We start from the raw sequence: 18,056 nt of genomic DNA on the forward strand, positions 1-18,056 counted from the left end.
CCAGCTACTTGGGAGGCTGTGGCAGGAGAATTGCTTGAACCCAGGAGGTGGAGGTTGCAGTGAGCCGAGATTGCGCTATTGCACTCCAGCCTGGGCGACAGAGCAAGACTCCATCTCAAAAAAAAAGACAGATGCCTTCTCTGAGAAAAGAAATGTGAGTGCCATTGGCTAGACTTCCCAGAAGGAAAACTTCAGGGAAGGAAATCCCAAGTATTTTCAAAGTTGATTTCAAAGGCCCTGGGAGCTTCTGTCTCTGCTCTCCACAGTCTCATTGTGGTTCTGCCCTTGAGCCCACTGATGATGCCTCTACCCACAGGTGAATGAGTCCTCTGGGGATGGGGATGGAGAGGATGCCGTTGTGATCCTGGAGAAGACACCATTTCAGGTGGAACAGGTGGCTCAGCTCCTGACAGGCAGCCCTGAGCTCCAGTTGCAGTTCTCCAACGATATCTACAGCACCTATCACTTGTTCCCTCCAAGACAACTGAGTGGTGAGCAAGAGGTGGCCAAGGTGGCTGTATGGAGGGAGAATGGGATGGTGGGAAATTAGGTGGTATAGTGACCAGACTTTCTATTTGCATATTCTAGTACAATAGAGAGATTTCCTCCCTAGTGGACATTTGGCCATCGGTTAAGACATTTTTGGTTGTCAGAATGAGGGGTGGTGGTGGGGTGTTACTTTTGGCATCTAGTGGGTGGAGACCAAGAATGCTGCTAAACACCTTACAATATACAGGACAGGCTCCCACAGCAAAGTAATGTCAATAGTGCTGAAACTCAGAAACCTGGCCGGGCGTGGTGGCCTTTGCCTGTAATCCCAGCACTTTGGGAGGCCAAGGCAGGCAGATCACCTGAGGTCGGGAGTTCAAGACCAGACTCTTGGCCAACATGGTGAAACCTCATCTCTACTAAAAATACAAAATTTAGCCAGGGTGGTGGTGCTCACCTGTAATCCCAGCTACTTGGGAGGCTGAGGTGGGAGACTCGCTTGAACCCAGGAGGCAGAGGTTGCAGTGAGCTGAGATTGCACCACTGCACTCCAGCCTGGGTGACAGAGCAAAACCCTGTCTCAAAAAAAAAAAAAAGAGAGAAACCTTGTTCTAGTGTAGTATGTTTTAGGGAAAGAGTGTGATTCATGGGACAGAATAATAGATTTTTTTTTTTTTTTTTTAATGGAGTCTTGCTCTGTCGCCCAGGCTGGAGTGCAATGGCGTGATCTCAGCTCACTGCAACCTCCGCCTCACAGGTTCAAGCAATTCTCCTGCCTTGGCCTCCCAAGTAGCTGGGATTACTGGCGCCTGCCACCACGCCCGGCTAATTTTTGTGTTTTTAGTAGAGACGGGGGTTTTCATCATGGCCAGTCTGGTCTTGAACTTCTGACCTTGTGATCCACCCGTCTTGGCCTCCCAAAGTGCTGGGATTACAGGTGTGAGCCACCGTGCCTGGCCAGAATAATAGATTAATCTACTAATTGAATGATAAAAATTGTCAACACTTGGCTGGGCGCGGTGGCTCAAGCCTATAATCCCAGCACTTTGGGAGGCCGAGACGGGCCGATCACGAGGTCAGGAGATGGAGACCATCCTGGCTAACACGGTGAAACCCCGTCTCTACTAAAAAATACAAAAAACTAGCCGGGCGAGGTGGCGGGCGCCTGTAGTGCCAGCTACTCGGGAGGCTGAGGCAGGAGAATGGCGTGAACCTGGGAGGCGGAGCTTGCAGTGAGCTGAGATCCGGCCACTGCACTCCAGCCTGGGCAACAGAGCGAGACTCTGTCTCAAAAAAAAAAAAAAAAAAAATTGTCAACACTTAGGAAATCCTTACTATTGTGCCAGTCAGCATTCCAAGTAATCTACATGTATTAACGCAGTTAATCCTCAAAACAGCCCTCTTGTGAGAGGACTTTACAAGTCAGGAAACTGGCTTTTGAAAGTTTAAATAACTTGTCCAAAGTCACACAGCCAGTAGGTGGCAGGAAAGCTAAGGCTTTTCAGTAGACTGGGGTCTTGCTCACCATCCTCATTCTGTGGGCCGGCCAGCTTGTCGGGTGCTGCAAAAATCAGTCACTTCCCTGAAGGAACCTACTTTCTGGTGGGAGAGACAACTAGTGTGATCAAGGGGGATGGGAGAGAAGGGCAGGAATTCATGGGTTAAAAGGCAGAGATTTGTTTTTCATTGCAAACATTTCTTAATTTATTAAAAAGAATATTCCATGCCAAAAGCCAGGTGTGACATGGGCATTTTTTCTCAAGATGGTTAGATTTTGTAGGCAGCTTTGTTAGAAACATGAGGGAGACTGGTTGACCTTAAAGATTCCTTCCAACCAGCAAATTCTGGAATCTGTTTTACAGCACATGGTGACTTTGTCATATCCTTCTGTCTCTTTGTTTGCCCTCCAGCATTTAATAGCAGTCTGGCTTTACAGATATCCTGCCCCACAGTCTTTTGATAGATATTCTTTTCTGCCCTCCATGAATGGGTGCTATTATTGTCCTTTGGAAATATATGTGAACACTTGATGGTGAGACAAGCAAACCTTTCATGACTTAATGCAAAACAGCCTTGTCTTCCATTGAGCAAAAGCCAGATTAATTGGTACAAGTTGATGGAAATGGACAGCTGTATTTACTTTCTCAGGCATTGACATTTAAGCAAATGTATTCCTCAGCACAGGGCGGCAGAAGCATGACAGAAGGCACTGTGGCCAAACACAACTTGGGGTGGCCTCCACATTACAGGCTCTGAGGCTGTTATTTTACTGCCACACCCTTTTCCTCACCTTCCGAAATCCTTCTACCTACCTTCCCCACCCTTGGCCAAAATTCAGAAGGTTCTGCCCCACAGATGTACCCTGTGGAATTCACAGGCTCTCCTCTTTATTTTCCCAGTTCTTCTGTGGCACTGCACACAAATGGAGGTAGTCCCTGCCCGCTCCTTCTGTTTCTATTGTCTTTTCCAAGATAAGCACTGAAAGAGGCAGTGCGTTATTGGCCCACCACAAGTCCTTGTTCCCACTCAGAACCCCAGGTGTCTCCATAACCATTTCCCCAGGGCCACCCCCACCCACCTGGGAGCCTCAGATGTTAGTTCACTTTTTCCTGCCTTCTTTTTTTTTTTTTTTTTGAGATGGAGTTTCACTCTTGTTGCTCAGGCTGGAGTACAATGGCGCGTTCTCGGCTCACTGCAACCTTCGCCTCCCAGGTTCAAGTGATTCTCCTACCTCAGCCTCCTGAGTAGCTGGAATTTACAGGTGCATGCCACCATGCCCAGCTAATTTTTGTATTTTTAGTAGAGATGGGATTTCACCATGTTGGCCAGGCTGGTCACGAACTCCTGACCTCAGGTGATCCAAAGTGCTGGGATTACAGGTGTGAGCCATTGCCCCTGGCCTTCCTGCCTTCTTGGCATATAAGTCATCCCTCAGTATCCACTGGGGATTGATTCCAGGACCCTCCTCAGATACTAAAATCTATGGATGCTCAAGTCCCTGATATAAAATGGTGTAGTATTTGCATGTACCCTAAGCACATCCTCCCATATACTTTAAATCATCTCTAGGTTACTTAACTACCTGCTGCAATGTAAATGCTATGTAAATAGTTGTTATACCATGTTTTTTAGGTAATAATGACAAGAAAAGTCTGTACATGTTCAGTATAGACGCAATGTCCTTCTTTTTTTAAGTATTTTTAATCTTCATTTGATTGAATCCGCAGATACGGAACCCACAATACAGAGGGCCGACTGTACATGTGGTGCCTTGCACTCCTGCTTTTCCTACCAAAACTGGGGATGGGGATTTGGAAGTCACAGCGGTTTGCTTCAGGGCCCAGTTACTCCCTTGTTTAGCTGCATGCCTTGTCCCTGGGTGATATTCAAGGTCAGGGTTGGCAAACTTTTTCTGTCGAAAACCAAAGAGTGACTATTTTAGGCCTTGTGAGGCACAAATGGTCTCCCCAACTCCTTCTTCTGCCTTTTCCGCCTTCTCCTTCCTTCTTCTTTTTCTCAACCCCTGTGAAAATGAAAATATCACTCTTGGTTTGCCGATTGTACAAATAGAGGCCCAGCTGGCCATCTTTTGTTAACCTCTGTTCCAGATTTTTACCACTCAAAGTGTGGTTTGTGAACCAGCAGTATTGGCACCACCTGGGAGGCTGGTAGAACCAGAATCTCCGCTCTGTTTCAGAGTACAGAATCATTGGAGTCTGCGTTTTAGCACAACTCCCTGGTGAGCCATAAGCACGTAAAACTTTGAGAGGCACTAGTCTTTTAAAAAACACCATCTGTGTGCCTTCGCCGCCCACCTTTATTTCCCCATCCCTGACCTCTCTAAGAACTCCAGGCTCGTATTGAAATAAACCTCTCCTTGACATCTCCATTTGGAGGTCTCATAGTTGCAATTCACGAATCCGATGCACTAATGTACTTAAAAGCACTGAGCACGTATTAAGTAGTAGCTGCTATTATTAGTCTCAGGTGCCAGGCCCTATGCCGCGTACCGTAGCTTCAGAGATGAGTAAGATACCATCCTTGTCCTCACAGTCTTGTTTGGGGTCGGGGTGGAGACACAGTGGTGAAAAGCAGAGAGTTTGGTCACTGCCTGGATATAAGGAGTGAGGTCCTTGAAGGTTGGAGCCATGTCACCCGTATTAGGTGCTTTCAATAAGTGAAGAATGAACCCACAGACTGACCTGTGTAGATTTTTTTTCCTGTGGGCTGGGCATTCCACAGCCACAAGGTGGCAGCATTGCCAAAATAGTCCTGTGGCCACTCCAGCTGTCCCCTCTGTGGGAAGGCCAGCTAAGTCAGCGCCTGGGACCTCCCTCTCCAGTCCTAGCCTTGGAGTCAATCAACGCTGCCCACCCCAAGGGCCCTGAATGTGCAGTCCTGCAGCCTCAGCCCTCTGCCCCCCTGCATGGTTGCTCCTTTGAGTTTTTCTGCTGTCTTTGGCTGCTTCTCTAGATCTCCTTTCTAGAATACTGTTTGCCTAGGGGAGCCCCCACCCCTCATTTCTGAGCTGGCCACAGTGGAAATCATGGGCTCAACTGATTTTTTTCTGGTATTTCTCTGGTCACTGGCAGCTTTCTTTTTCTCTTCAAGTCTGGAGGTTTTGCAGTCTCCTCATTCATTTATCCCCTCCACGTTCTCAGCTCCTGTGAGCCACTCATCCTGCCAGCTGCAATGTCTGTTCCAGTGACATAACGGAGAGAGCACAGGCTTTAGGAGTTAGTCATGCTGGGGCACTCATGCTTTCGCATGGTGTGCGCTGGGGCAGCAACGTGCTGTTTCTGAGTTTTAGCACGGCGCCAGTGCTGAGAACAAGCCTCATGTCAGACAGATCTGGGTGTGAATCCTGCGTATGCCATTTGCTAACCATGAGGACCTGGGACATTTCTTCATTCACTTAACACATGTGAAGTGTCTGCTATGTGCCAGCTACTCTAGTAGAAGCGAGGCCTGTGTTGGTGAAGATAAGCAATGTCTCCCTGTCTCTGCAGTTCTAGTGGGGAAGGCAGACAGCAAACCAGGAAGCAGATGTCTGAGTGGCCATGAGCAGGAGAGAGCCTACTCAAACCAGGGCTCTAGGAGGGCTCTCTGCAGTGGAGATGATGCCCAGGCTGAGACCTGAAGGATGGGAAGAAAGCCAGCCGTGCAAAGAGGGGAGAACACTCTGGGCTGAGGAACAGCATGTGTTCTGGGGAAGGAAAGAAGAACAGAAATGAGGCTGTTATGTCAGGAGTGATGGGGTGGGATGGTGGCAGTGGTGTGTACTACAGATGAAGTTGGGGAAGTAGCTTCAGTTATTTTCTCTGTTCAATTAGGTTAGAAACTGAACTTACCTCAGTAGGACAGTTATGAAACAGGTAAGGAAGTTTTCACAACGCTCTTTAGCCACCACCCGCAGGGAGAGATACGTTTCACTTTATGGTCTATTACACATGGACTAACAGACATGAACAGAAGTGAAACTTTATTTGTTTATTTAGTTTGTTCGTTTGTTTTTGAAAGGAGTTTCGCTCTTGTCATCCAGGCTAGAGTGAAATCGCGCAATCTTGGCTCACTGCAACCTCCGCCTCCCGGGTTCGAGTGATTCTCCAGCCTCAGCCTCCCGAGTAGCTGGGATTATAGACACGTGCCACCACACCCGGCTAATTTTTGTATTTTTAGTGGAGACGGGGTTTTACCATGTTGGCCAGGCTGGTCTCGAACTCCTGACCTCAGGTGATCCGCCTGCCTCGGCCTCCCAAAGTGCTGGGATTTCAGGTGTGAGCCACTGCACCTGGCCAGAAGTGAAACTTTAAACAATACTTATCCATCCACTATGACATACTGTCTAGTATTTTCTATCTAGTTTCAGTCTTACTGGTTTCCTTTTTTATTTTTATTTTATTTATTTATTTATTTATTTTTTGAGACGGAGTCTCACGCTGTCGCCCAGGCTGGAGTGCAGTGGCGCGATCTCGGCTCACTGCAAGCTCCGCCTCCTGGGTTCACGCCATTCTCCTGCCTCAGCCTCCTGAGTAGCTGGGACTACAGGCGCCCGCCACCGCGGCCGGCTAATTTTTTGTATTTTTAGTAGAGACGGGGTTTCACTGTGGTCTCGATCTCCTGACCTTGTGATCCGCCCGCCTCGGCCTCCCAAAGTGCTGGGATTACAGGCTTGAGCCACCGTGCCCGGCCCCTTTTTTATTTTTTAATTTTTACAATTATTCATTTATTTTTGAGGCAGAATCTCTCTCTTGCCCAGGCTGGAGTGCAGTGGTGTGATCTCAGCTCACTGCAACCTCCACCTCCTGGGTTCAAGCCATTCTCCTGCCTCATCCTCCTGAGTAGCTGGGACTACAGGCACCCGCCACCACGCCCAGCTATTTTTTTTGTTTTTTTTTGTTTTTTTTTTTTTTGAGACGGAGTCTCGCTCTGTCACCCAGGCTGGAGTGCAGTGGCGGGATCTCAGCTCACTGCAAGCTCCGCCCCCCGGGTTTACGCCATTCTCCTGCCTCAGCCTCCCGAGTAGCTGGGACTATAGGCGCCCGCCACCTCGCCCGGCTAGTTTTTTGTATTTTTTAGTAGAGACGGGGTTTCACCGTGTTAGCCAGGATGGTCTCCATCTCCTGACCTCGTGATCGGCCCGTCTCGGCCTCCCAAAGTGCTGGGATTACAGGCGTGAGCCACCGCGCCCGGCCTTTTTTTGTATTTTTAATAGAGACGGGGTTTCACCACATTGGCCAGGCTGGTCTCAAACTCCTGATCTCAGGTGATCCGCCTGCTTTGGCCACTCAGAGTGCTGGGATTACAGGAGTCAGCCACCACACCCAGCTGGTTTCCTTTTTTAAAATGCTGGTCTTAATCCTCTAAATTGACTTCATGGCCACTGTCCTGGATTGGGACCCATTAAGAGAAGGCGTATAGAGCATGTGGCACAGTAGCTGGCATATGGTCTGCATCCAATCAGTGTAATTTTTTTCTAACTGTCCATTTATGTGAGCTTTAAATGGAATAATATATATAAGATGGAAAAGTGACTGGCTCTGCCCATGGGTAGGTTTCCTTTCTTCTTCCTGTTGCTGTGTGGCACATGTCTGGAGCCAGTGGCCTGAAGGCTGGCATCTGAGAGCTTCCTCTGACCCTCTAGGCGGGGCAGGGCCTGCATCTCCTTTCTATCATAGCTGTCACCCTGCCGCCTGTCAATGGAGCTCTTTCATTGCGGTCTGTTCTCTTTTACCTGGGGAGATAGCAGGGAGAGGGGTGTGACTCAGAAATCCCAGCTACCTCTTAAAAGGCCAATTGTTTCCCCTTGTAAACCAGGAGATGGAATCTCAAGTTCAGAAGAGGAGACAGGCATTTGTGAGTGAGGCCAGGGCGGGGAGCAGAGGGATGGGATCCTGGGAATCATGTCTCTGGTTGCAGAGAACTCCCGGTACTGTAGCCACAGGCCAGGGTTTTCCGCCCTGTGCTATTTGCAGAGGCAAAACCCAGACCTCCTGAGGGAGGGGTGAGGACTTGTTTGGAAGGAGCGTTTTAAAAGACAGGCCATTCTCCAAAGAGTTTGCTTGGTAGCATTGTTAATGATACAACAAACTAGAAACAAATAACAGTAGAGTAGGTAGATAAACCGAGGTATAGCCCTACAGTGCCTCTCTACAGTAGCGAAAATGAACTACAGCTGCCTGTATCAATGAAGGATAAATCTCACCATGTAGGGCAAGAAAAGCAAGACACAGAATACACATGGTGTGATTCAAATGGTACGAAGTTGAAAGACAAGCAGAACTGAACAATATACTGCTTAGGGATGCATACACGTGTAATAAGACTATGAGGACAAAAAGGAAACGATTAACCCCCCAGTCAGGGAGGTGATTATCCCTGGTCGGGGTGGGGCAGGACAGACAGAATGTTAAAATTTCTGGTTATATTCTGTTTCTTGGATTGTGTGTTCTGAGCATATGTATTCTTTTTATTTTACTTAGGTCTTTAAGTGGTACATATTTTATATACACACACACCCATGTTTTATATGTGCAATGTATTTCACAGTTGAAAGTTAAGACAAATTGGCAGGTCCTTAGATGGACTAGAAGAATCATCCCATGAATTTCAAGGGCTCCATCCTCATTCTGAAGTATGGTTTTCAGTCACAGTTCTGAAAGTGAAAGTATTTGGTTTCAGCCTCCTACTTCTAGGTTTTGGGCATTTGTGGACTTTCATTTCTGCATGCTTCCCCTTCTCTGGGGTGTGGGGATGACTGGGCCAGCCCCTTTTCTCCCCAGTGATTGTTGTTCTCTTCTTTGTGTCCATATGTCCTCAATGTTTAGCTCCCACTTATAAATAAGAACACACAGGCGGGGCGCGGTGGCTCAAGCCTGTAATCCCAGCACTTTGGGAGGCCGAGACGGGTGGATCACAAGGTCAGGAGATTGAGACCATCCTGGCTAACCTGGTGAAACCCCGTCTCTACTAAAAAATACCAAAAAACTAGCCGGGCGAGGTGGCGGGCGCCTGTAATCCCAGCTACTTGGGAGGCTGAGGCAGGAGAATGGCATAAACCCGGGAGGCGGAACTTGCAGTGAGCTGAGATCCGGCCACTGTACTTCAGCCTGGGAGACAGAGTGAGACTCCGTCTCAAAAAAAAAAAAAAAAGAACACACATATTTGGTTTTCTGTTCCTGCCTTAGTTGGCTTAGGATAATGGCCTCCAGCTCCATCCATGTTGCAGCAAACGACATAATCTCACTTTCTTATGGCTGTATAGCATTCTATGGTGTATATGTACCACATTTCTTTATCCAGTCTAGATGTTGGTGTGTATGCATGCAGTGAAAAGGGAACACTTCTACACTGTTGGTGAGAATGGAAACTAGTACAACCATTACGGGAAACAGTGTGGAGATTCCTTAAAGAACTAAAAGTAGATCTACTGTTTGATCCAGCAGTCCCACTACTAGGTATCTACCCAGAGGAACAGAAGTCATTATATGAAAAAGACAATTTGCACTTGCGTGTGTGTAGCAGCACAACTTGCAACTGCAAAAATATGGAACCAACCCAAATGTCCATCAATCAACAAGTAGATAAAGAAAATGTGGTGTATATAATACCATGGAATACTACTCAGCCATAAAACGGAATGAAATAATGGCATTTGCAGCAATCTGGATGGAATTGGAGAATATTATTCTAAGTGAAATAACTCAGGAATGGAAAACCAAACATTGTATGTTCTCATTCATATGCGAGAGCTAAACTATCAGGATGAAAGGCATAAGAATGATACATGGGACTTAAGGGAAAGGGTGGGGAGTGGTGAGGGATAAAAGACTACACAGTAGGTACAATGTACACTGCTCAGGTGATGCGTGCATCAGAATCTCAGAAATCACCACTAAAAAATTTATTTGTGTAAGTTCCTACCTGTTCCCAAAAAACCTATTGAAGTAAAAAAATAAGAAATTTTAAAAAATTGCTCTACTGTAAAGACACATGCACATATATGTTCATTGTAGAACTATTCATGATAGCAAAGACATGGAATCAACCTAAATGCCCACTTGACAGTGGAGGGTTGGAGGATGGGAGGATCAAAAAACTCATTATCAGGTGTTATGCTTATTACCTGGGTGATGAAATAGTTTCTATGCCAAACCCCTGCGAGACAGTTTACCTGTAAACAAAGCTTTACATGTACCCTTTAACCTAAAATAAAAGTTAAAAAATAAAAAGAATATTTCTGAGCCGGGTGCAGTAGCTCATGCCTGTAATTCCAGCAATTTGGGAGGCCAAGGCAGGCGGATCACTTGAGGTCAGGAGTTCGAGACCAGCCTGGCCAACATGGTGAAACCCTTTATCTACTAAAAATACAAAAATTAGCTGGGTGTGGTGGCACGTGCCTGTAGTTCCAACTACCCAGGAGGCTGAAGTTGGAGGATTGCTTGAGCTCAGGAGGTCAAGGCTGCAGTGAACCATGATTCTGCCACTACACTCCAACCTGGGTACAGAGCAAGACCCTGTCTCTTAAAAAAAAGAGAAAAGAAAACCAGTAACACCAGTTAGCAGTGTTTACATGATTGAGGCCATATTAATATGCCTGCTCAACCACAGTGCTAAGGTTTTAGTTTTTTCTCCACCTGCCCAGTGTATAATCCCCATGCCACTCAAAGGACAGTGCTTTTTTTTTCCTTTGAGACAGTCTCACTCTGTTGTCCAGACTGGAGTACAGTGGTACATCTTGGCTCACTGCAACCTCCACCTCCTGGGTTCAAGCGATTCTCCTGCCTCAGCCTCCTGAGTAGCTGGGATTACAGGCGCCCGCCACCACACCAGGCCAATTTTTGTATTTTTAGTAGAGACAGGGTTTCATCATGTTGGCCAGGTTGGTCTTGAACTCCTGTCCTCAAGTGATCCGCCCACCTTGGCCTCTCAAAGTGCTGGGATTACAGATATGAGTCACCACGCCTGGTTGGAGAGTGCTTTTGATGTCCAGGTTGAGTGGATTCTCTTTTCTTGCATTCTAACAGTCCTTCAAATCATGCTACTTTTTAGTTTGTTTCATATTTGAACCACTGTTTTATTAGCTTTTACTTTTTCATGGAGTTTTTAGTTGCCTCTTTTTTCATTGTGGTTAAAAGAATAATGCACCTTTACTTTGCTCTTGAAATTATCCAGTTTGATAATCCATTACATCAAGCTTGTCCAGCCCGCAGCCCAGGACAGCTTTGAATGCGGCCTGACACAAATTTATAAACTTTCTTAAAACATCAGATTTTTTTCATGGTTTCTTTTTTTTTAAGTTCATCAGTTATTGTTAGTGTTAGTATATTTCAGGTAAAGCCCAAGACAGTTCTTCCAATGTGGCCCAGGGAAGCGAGAAGATTGGACACCCCTGCATTACATCATATCTCCTTCCTTGCTGGCAACATTGTTTCCAGAAAGCTCTTTCCTGCTTCTCCAATCTGAACAGGTGATTCTTTAAGCAAGTTGTTCAGGTATCAATCTGAGACTTCCTTTTGCAACTTTTTGGGTTAGATGTTTTCTGGATTCTACATCTTTTTCTTTCTTGTTTTACTCTCTTGATTAGCTAAAGTACATTCTTTTTTTTTTTTTTTTTCTTGTTTGTTTTGAGACAGAGTCTCACTCTTGCTCAGGCTGGAGTGCTACGGCATGATTTCAGCTCACTGCAACCTCCACCTCCCAGGTTCAAGCCATTCTCCTGCCTCAGCTTCTGAGTAGCTGGGATTACAGATGCCTGCCATTACGCCCAGCTAATTTTTTGTTTTTTTAATAGAGGCGGGGTTTCACCTTGTTGGCCAGGCTGGTCTTGAACTCCTGACCTCAGGTCGCTTAATAGAGGTGGGGGTTTCACCTTGTTGGCCAGGCTGGTCTTGAACTCCTGACCTCAGGTGGCCCGTCCGCCTCAGCCTCCCAAAGTGCCAGGATTACAGGTGTGACCCACTGTGCCTGGCCTCTTTCTTGTAATCTGGTAGATTGTCTGCATTTTGTCTTCTAGACCTTTTAGTGAAGGTGTTAATTTGACAGTCATATTTCAAATTCTCCTCTCTCTAGTTCTCTGATTATTTCATTCTCATAGCATTTTGCTCCTTTTTTTTTTTATAGAGGCCAAATTTTGTTGAATTTCTCTGGCACACTAATTAGAATTATTTTTAAAATTATCTCCTGACCCTCAAATTATTTTATTTCCTCTGGGATCTGGTTGTTTATCTTGGTCATCCTTATTCAGGCTGCTAGTTTCTTTCAATGGCTGGTGATTCACAGGAGCTCACTCCTATTTTACAATGAAGCACAGTATGGCATGTCCAGGGACAAACATTGAGACTTGGTACCCGTGCCCCTTTCAGAGTGAACTAAAGACATGCCTTCAGGCAGGAAGTCGAGAGAGGCCATATTTTGGAGTGTTCAGCCTACAGCTCTTATTGTGGTCTGGTCCGCTCAACCCCAGCGTCGTTTCTTTCTGTGTGTGGGGAAGTGGGGGGCTTGCAACTCTAAGGCCAAGTCTGTCATTTCATAGCTCCCTGATGCACTGCATATCAGCTCTTGCTCTTCCTATTCACGTGGAGCTTTGCAGAGTGCCATTAGCCCCACAGCCATCCTGAAGTAGCATTTCCCACTCTCTATCCATTGTAACCGAGGGCTCTCCTGCCACCCCAGGGCTGCGTTTGGAGTTACCAAATTTGCTTGTGGGCCAGGAGACCCTGGGGTTTTGCCATCAGGTCCTGTTGCCTCCCTCCCCCCTCTGCTTTCTGGACTTCAGAGGACTAGCAAGATGGGGAGGGAAGGAGCTGAGGGTTTGTACAAGAAGCCTGTCAGATCCAGGGTCTTGCTAAAGTCAGCGTCTGCCTCTCCTCTGTCTCTAATAGCAGTTCTGTGCTTTCCTAGAGACAGGTAATTAGTGGTTAGAGGCTTGCTGTGGAGTGGTTGAAGTTTCCAGTAGGATCCTGACCACACCCTTCAGCCGTGTTTATCCTTGACGTGGAGGTCTCTTTGGGCTTCACTTGAGCACTTCCAGTATCTCTGTAGTGTAGGACAGAGAACACCCTGCCTTGCTTGGCCTGGGGCCAGAGGATGACTTAAGATCCTTGGCAGCCAGCCTTCCCTCCACCCTCTGGCCTGGTCTCCCCGTTACCATGCAGCCAGGGCTGAGGAGAGTGTCACCCAGCCAGGGGACATCCCACAGAGGAGGAAAGAGAAAACAGATCCAGGAGAGCCTCCCACCAGCCTCTCGTTCTTTCAGGCCTTCTCTGGCATGCCTCGCGAAGCCCGGTTATCTGACCCATCACCGGCTGGCTCTGCCTGGCTCTCGTGGAGAGGACATGGCGGGTGGGCTTCAACTCAGATCATGCATTGCTGTTGCTTCTTCTCAGTGCTGCTGGGCCTGCACATCTGGGTTAAATAAGTTAAACTGGCTCCTCCGAGTGAAGGGGAAGCAAAAGCCACAGACCGAGCCATAGAGATGAGCTCATCCTGTAGAAGCCATCAGCAACGGCTGGAAAGCAGTCTTGTTTGAACATGTGTATGGGAAGGAGAGCAGACTGTCTGTGGTTTGTGTTTTCATGTTTCATGTGCAGCAGCATTTTCCTGGGGATTTGGCTAAGCTAGCTTTGGCAGGGAGCAGAGAGGCAGCTGCTCTTAACTTTCCTCTAGATAGCTCTGCCTCCCACCTCTGAGAGCAGTTGGGCTTTTGTGTCTAGATGGGGGACAAAGGGTGGCTTTATTTATTGGAGAAGGGCTTGCAGCAGATCCTCAGGGTCTTGATGGACAAATCAGAGCTGTGTTAGTCCGGGGCACATCAGCCTGCTCATCTGAGCTGCAGAGAGAAGGAACATATGCCTAGAGGGGGTGCTTTTCAGCTGGAGACATCACTATCATCATTCTGGCCGCTAGAACATCCTGTAGATGAAGAGCTGCTGCCCTGAACTTCACCAGGCCCCTCTTCTGGGACTTCCCCCCTTATGCCTCCCACCGCATAATCTAACACTGCCATACTTGGTGGGGGTGATGGTAGGGTACAGGATGGTACCACAAATGTAGGCCAAAACAGCTATTGCTTCTAGTTGTGAGCCAGTCTGGAAGAAGGTCCTCTTCTGTCCCTTTGAGCTCCCCCCAGAACCTGCTATCCCGCGGCATTTGGCCACAGTATCCCATGGTGCGGCTGTCCTCACACGGCTCTCCAGAGCTCAGGGGAGTGGACTGTCCTTCCCTGAGCTTCTCAGGAAGCATCATGGAGAACACAAGCAGAGCATGAGCAGCGCCATCTCTGCATGCTCTGACCGCACCCCTCTGTTTGTACCTCACTTGCTCTGGCACCTCATTTTGCCTTCTGGTTTCGCTGACAGCTGTTTATGTGTCTCTAGGAAGAATTGGAACTAGTCATGCTTCTCCTATCTGATAGGGCTGCTTGTGGAAAACATGACCCCAGCACAGGTATCCTAGGAACGGCCCAAAAGAGGATGGGCCTTTGGGATATGGGAGTACTGCATAGAGGAACCAGACTGCTTGGGTTCAGATCTCAGCTCTGCCACTATTAATAGCTGTGTGTCCTTGGGCAAATTACGTAACATCTCTGGGGCTCAGTTATAAGGGGTAGCTTCCTTTTAACATATTTGTTACACAAGTGATACGTAAATATATATAACTCTATCACCCAGGATTGATCGCTCTTAACATCTCAGAGTATGTCCTTTCAGATTTTTTTTTTTTTTTTTTTTTAGATGGAATCTTGCTGTGTCACCCAGGCTGGAGTGCAGTGAGGCAGTCTTGACTCACTACAATCTCTGCCTCCTGGGTTCAAACGACTCTCCTACCTTTGCCTCCCAAATAGCTGAGACTACAGGCACCCCCACAATGCCCAGCTAATTTTTGTATTTTTAGTAGAGACAGGGTTTTACCATGTTGGCCAGGCTGGTCTCTAACTGCTGACCTCTAGTGATCCGCCCACCTTGGCCTCCCAAAGTGCTGGGATTACAGGTGTGAGCCACCACACCCAGCCTGTCCTTTCAGACTTTTGTGTGTGTGCATATGGTATGCAGTTGCATGTGTACACACTTTTTTTTTGAGACGGAGTCTTGCTCTGTTGTCCAGGCAGGAGTGCATTTGTGCGATCTCTGCTCACTGCAAGCTCCGCCTCCTGGTTCACACCATTCTCCTGCCCCAGCCTCCCGAGTAGCTGGGACTACAGTTGCCCGCCACCGTGCCCGGCTAACTTTTTGTATTTTTAGTAGAGACGGGGTTTCACTGTGTTCTCCAGTATGGTCTCGATCTCCCGACCTCGTGATCCGCCCACCTTAGCCTCCCAAAGCATGAGCCACCGCGCCCAGCCATTCCTGCCATTCTTTTTTTTTTTTTTTTTTTTTTTTTTCAGCTGAAGTCTCACTCTCACCCAGGCTGGAGTACAGTGGCACAATCTCAGCTCATTGCAACCTCTGCCTCCAAGGTTCAAGTGATTCTCTTGCCTCAGCCTCCTGAGTAGCTGGGACTACATGCGCGTGCCACCACGCCCAGCTAATTTTTTGTATTTTTAGTAGTGACGGGGTTTCACCATGTTGGCCAGTCTATCCTAAAATTCTTTAGCAAAGAGAAAAAAACAATTTTTGAGACAGGCCTTACTTTGTTGCCAGGTTGGAGTCCAGTGGTACAGTCATAGCTCATGGCAGCCTCAACTCCCGAGTTCAAGTGATTCTCCCACTTCAGTCTCCGAGTAGTGGCGACCAGAGGCAGGTACCAGCACACATGGCTAGTGTATTATTTTTTGTAGAGATGGGCTCTTGCCATGGTCTCGAACTCCTGGGCTCAAGAGCTTTCCCCCCTGTTTCAGCCTCCCAGAGTGTTGAGCCACCACACCCAGCCACCGAATTCCTATGTGTGACAGTAGAATAAATATATTTTCAGATGTTTCAAGTCTCAAAATATATCTCGCTTGCACCATGTCTCTGGACCCAACTTGAGTTTGTGATTCACAGTTTACAAATTTGATGATTCTGTACTGTTACCAATAGTTACAAGAGACCTTTTTAATCCTCTTATCTGGGAAACAATTTTCAAAATACAGTTATTGTTTTACGTTGAGCAGTAGAAAGTTCAGCTTTAGAAACATTGTGTTTATTTTCATTGTAATGTTATATATGCAAGCCGATGCATGTATTTTTCAAAGCAGGTATACGTTAATGATTAAAAAAAAAAATACACGTGATGCAAAAAGTTCTTTGACCAAGTAAGGCATTCAAACAATGCTAAATGTATTAAAGTTGCATTTCTTTCTTTTCTTTTGTTTTTGAGACAGGGTCTTGCTCAGTCACCCAGGCTGGAGTGCACTGGCACGATCACAGCTCATTGCAGCCTTGACCTCCCAGGCTCAAGCGATCCTCCCACCACCTCAGCCTCCAGAGTCGCTGGGACTACAGGCATGGCCTATCACAGCCAGCTAATTTTTGTATTTTTTGTAGAGATAGGGTTTTGCCATGTTGCCCAGGCTGGTCTCGAACTCCTGGGCTCAGGTGATCCAAAGTGCTAGGATTATAGGCATGAGCCACCAAACCTGGCCCTAAAGTTGTTTTTTTGTTTTGTTTGTTTGTTTTTTGAGATGGTGTCTCACTCTGTCGCCCAGGCTGGAGTGCAATGGTGTGGTCTCGGCTCACCACAACCTCCACCTCCCAGGTTCAAGCGATTCTTCCGCCTCCACCTCCCAAGTATCTGGGATTACAGAAGCGAGCCACTATGCCTGACTAATTTTTTTGTGTTTTTGTAGAGACGGGGTTTCACCATATTGGCCAGGCAGAACTTCTGACCTCAGGTGATCCGTCCGCCTTGGCCTCCCAAAGTGCTGGGATTACAGGTGTGAACTACTGCACACAGCCCTAAAGTTGTATTTCTACAGTTCTTTATTGTATTCACATAGCAGATTGCAGTAGCAAAAAAAATTTTTTTTTTTAGTATAACTTTTAAATTTTAACTGACAATTGTGTATAATGATTTCTGTTTTATGCTGTGGTGGAACTTTGAATACCTATTTGCTGATCTACTTGGTAAATTATTTCAGAGAATTGAAAATATTTTCTCAGTTTTCCTAATGAAAATTCCAGGAATTGAATTTATAATAATAATAATGCCACACTAAAGTTTGAGAATTACTTCTAGGGGTGGCAACCGGAAGTTCTCACATTGTTCATGTGCCTGATGAGGTTTTTTGTTTTTTGGCAGGGTCTTGCTCTGTCCCCCAGGTGGGAGTGCAGTGGCGAGATCTCCGCTCATCACAACCTCCGTTTCCCTGGCTCAAGGGATCCTCCCACTTCAGCCTTCTGAGTAGCCACCATGCCCAGCTAATTTTTCTGCTTTTTTTTTTTTTTTGTAAAGACGGGATCTCACTATGTTGCTCAGGCTGGTCTCAAACTCATGGTCTCAAGCAATCTCCCTGCCTTGGCCTCCCAGATTGCTGGGACTATAGGCATGAGCCACTGTGCCTGGCCTGCCTGATGAGTTTAACACATCAAGAGATTTATGTAAACAGGGAAGTGGATTTGGGAATGAATTAGTGTCATGTTTATAGAAGATTAAGCAAGTGGCCAGGATTTGGGTGGAGATGCCTTCTCTGGCTGGGCACGATGTCTCACACCTATATTCCAGCATTTTGGGAGGCTGAAGTGGGTGGATCACCTGAGGTCAGGAGTTTGAGACCAGCCTGACTAACATGGTGAAACCCCATCTCTACTAAAAATACAAAAATTAGCAGGGCATGGGGTGGGTACCTGTAATCCCAGCTACTCACTTGCGTTGCTGAGGTGCGAGAATTGCTTGAACCTGGGAGGTGGAGGTTGCAGTGAGCCAAGATCGCGCCATTGTACTCCAGCCTGGGAGATAGAGTGAGACGCAGTGTCAAAAAAAAAAAAAAAAAGAAAGAAAAACAGAAAATTAAACAAGTAAAAATGTAATTACTTATTCCATACACCAAAGATTTATGCTGAAGAGAAAAAATAATCACAATAAATTTGGCAGTGAACAGCATGTACATCATCATCATAGCATCAATATTGAATTCTGATTTATCAAAA

The 18,056-nt window shown here is 46.8% G+C and overlaps 2 protein-coding genes across 2 annotated transcripts in view; one reads left to right on the plus strand and one right to left on the minus strand.

The window, feature by feature from the left end:
* The window catches only part of SRPRA (SRP receptor subunit alpha), a 53,848-nt gene extending 45,497 nt beyond the window's left edge, over positions 1-8,351 (minus strand). Inside the window, exon 1 of the mRNA XM_050755691.1 lies at positions 8,342-8,351. The gene's annotated coding sequence lies outside the window, so the exon portion shown is untranslated. The remainder of the gene's footprint in view (positions 1-8,341) is intronic.
* DCPS (decapping enzyme, scavenger) overlaps positions 1-18,056 on the plus strand; it is a 41,321-nt gene that overhangs the window by 2,564 nt on the left and 20,701 nt on the right. Inside the window, 1 exon segment of the mRNA XM_050755723.1 lies at positions 317-491. Coding sequence (XP_050611680.1) covers positions 317-491 — 175 coding nt within the window.

This window comes from Macaca thibetana, chromosome 14, assembly GCF_024542745.1.
Source record: "Macaca thibetana thibetana isolate TM-01 chromosome 14, ASM2454274v1, whole genome shotgun sequence".
Lineage (NCBI taxonomy): Eukaryota > Metazoa > Chordata > Mammalia > Primates > Cercopithecidae > Macaca > Macaca thibetana.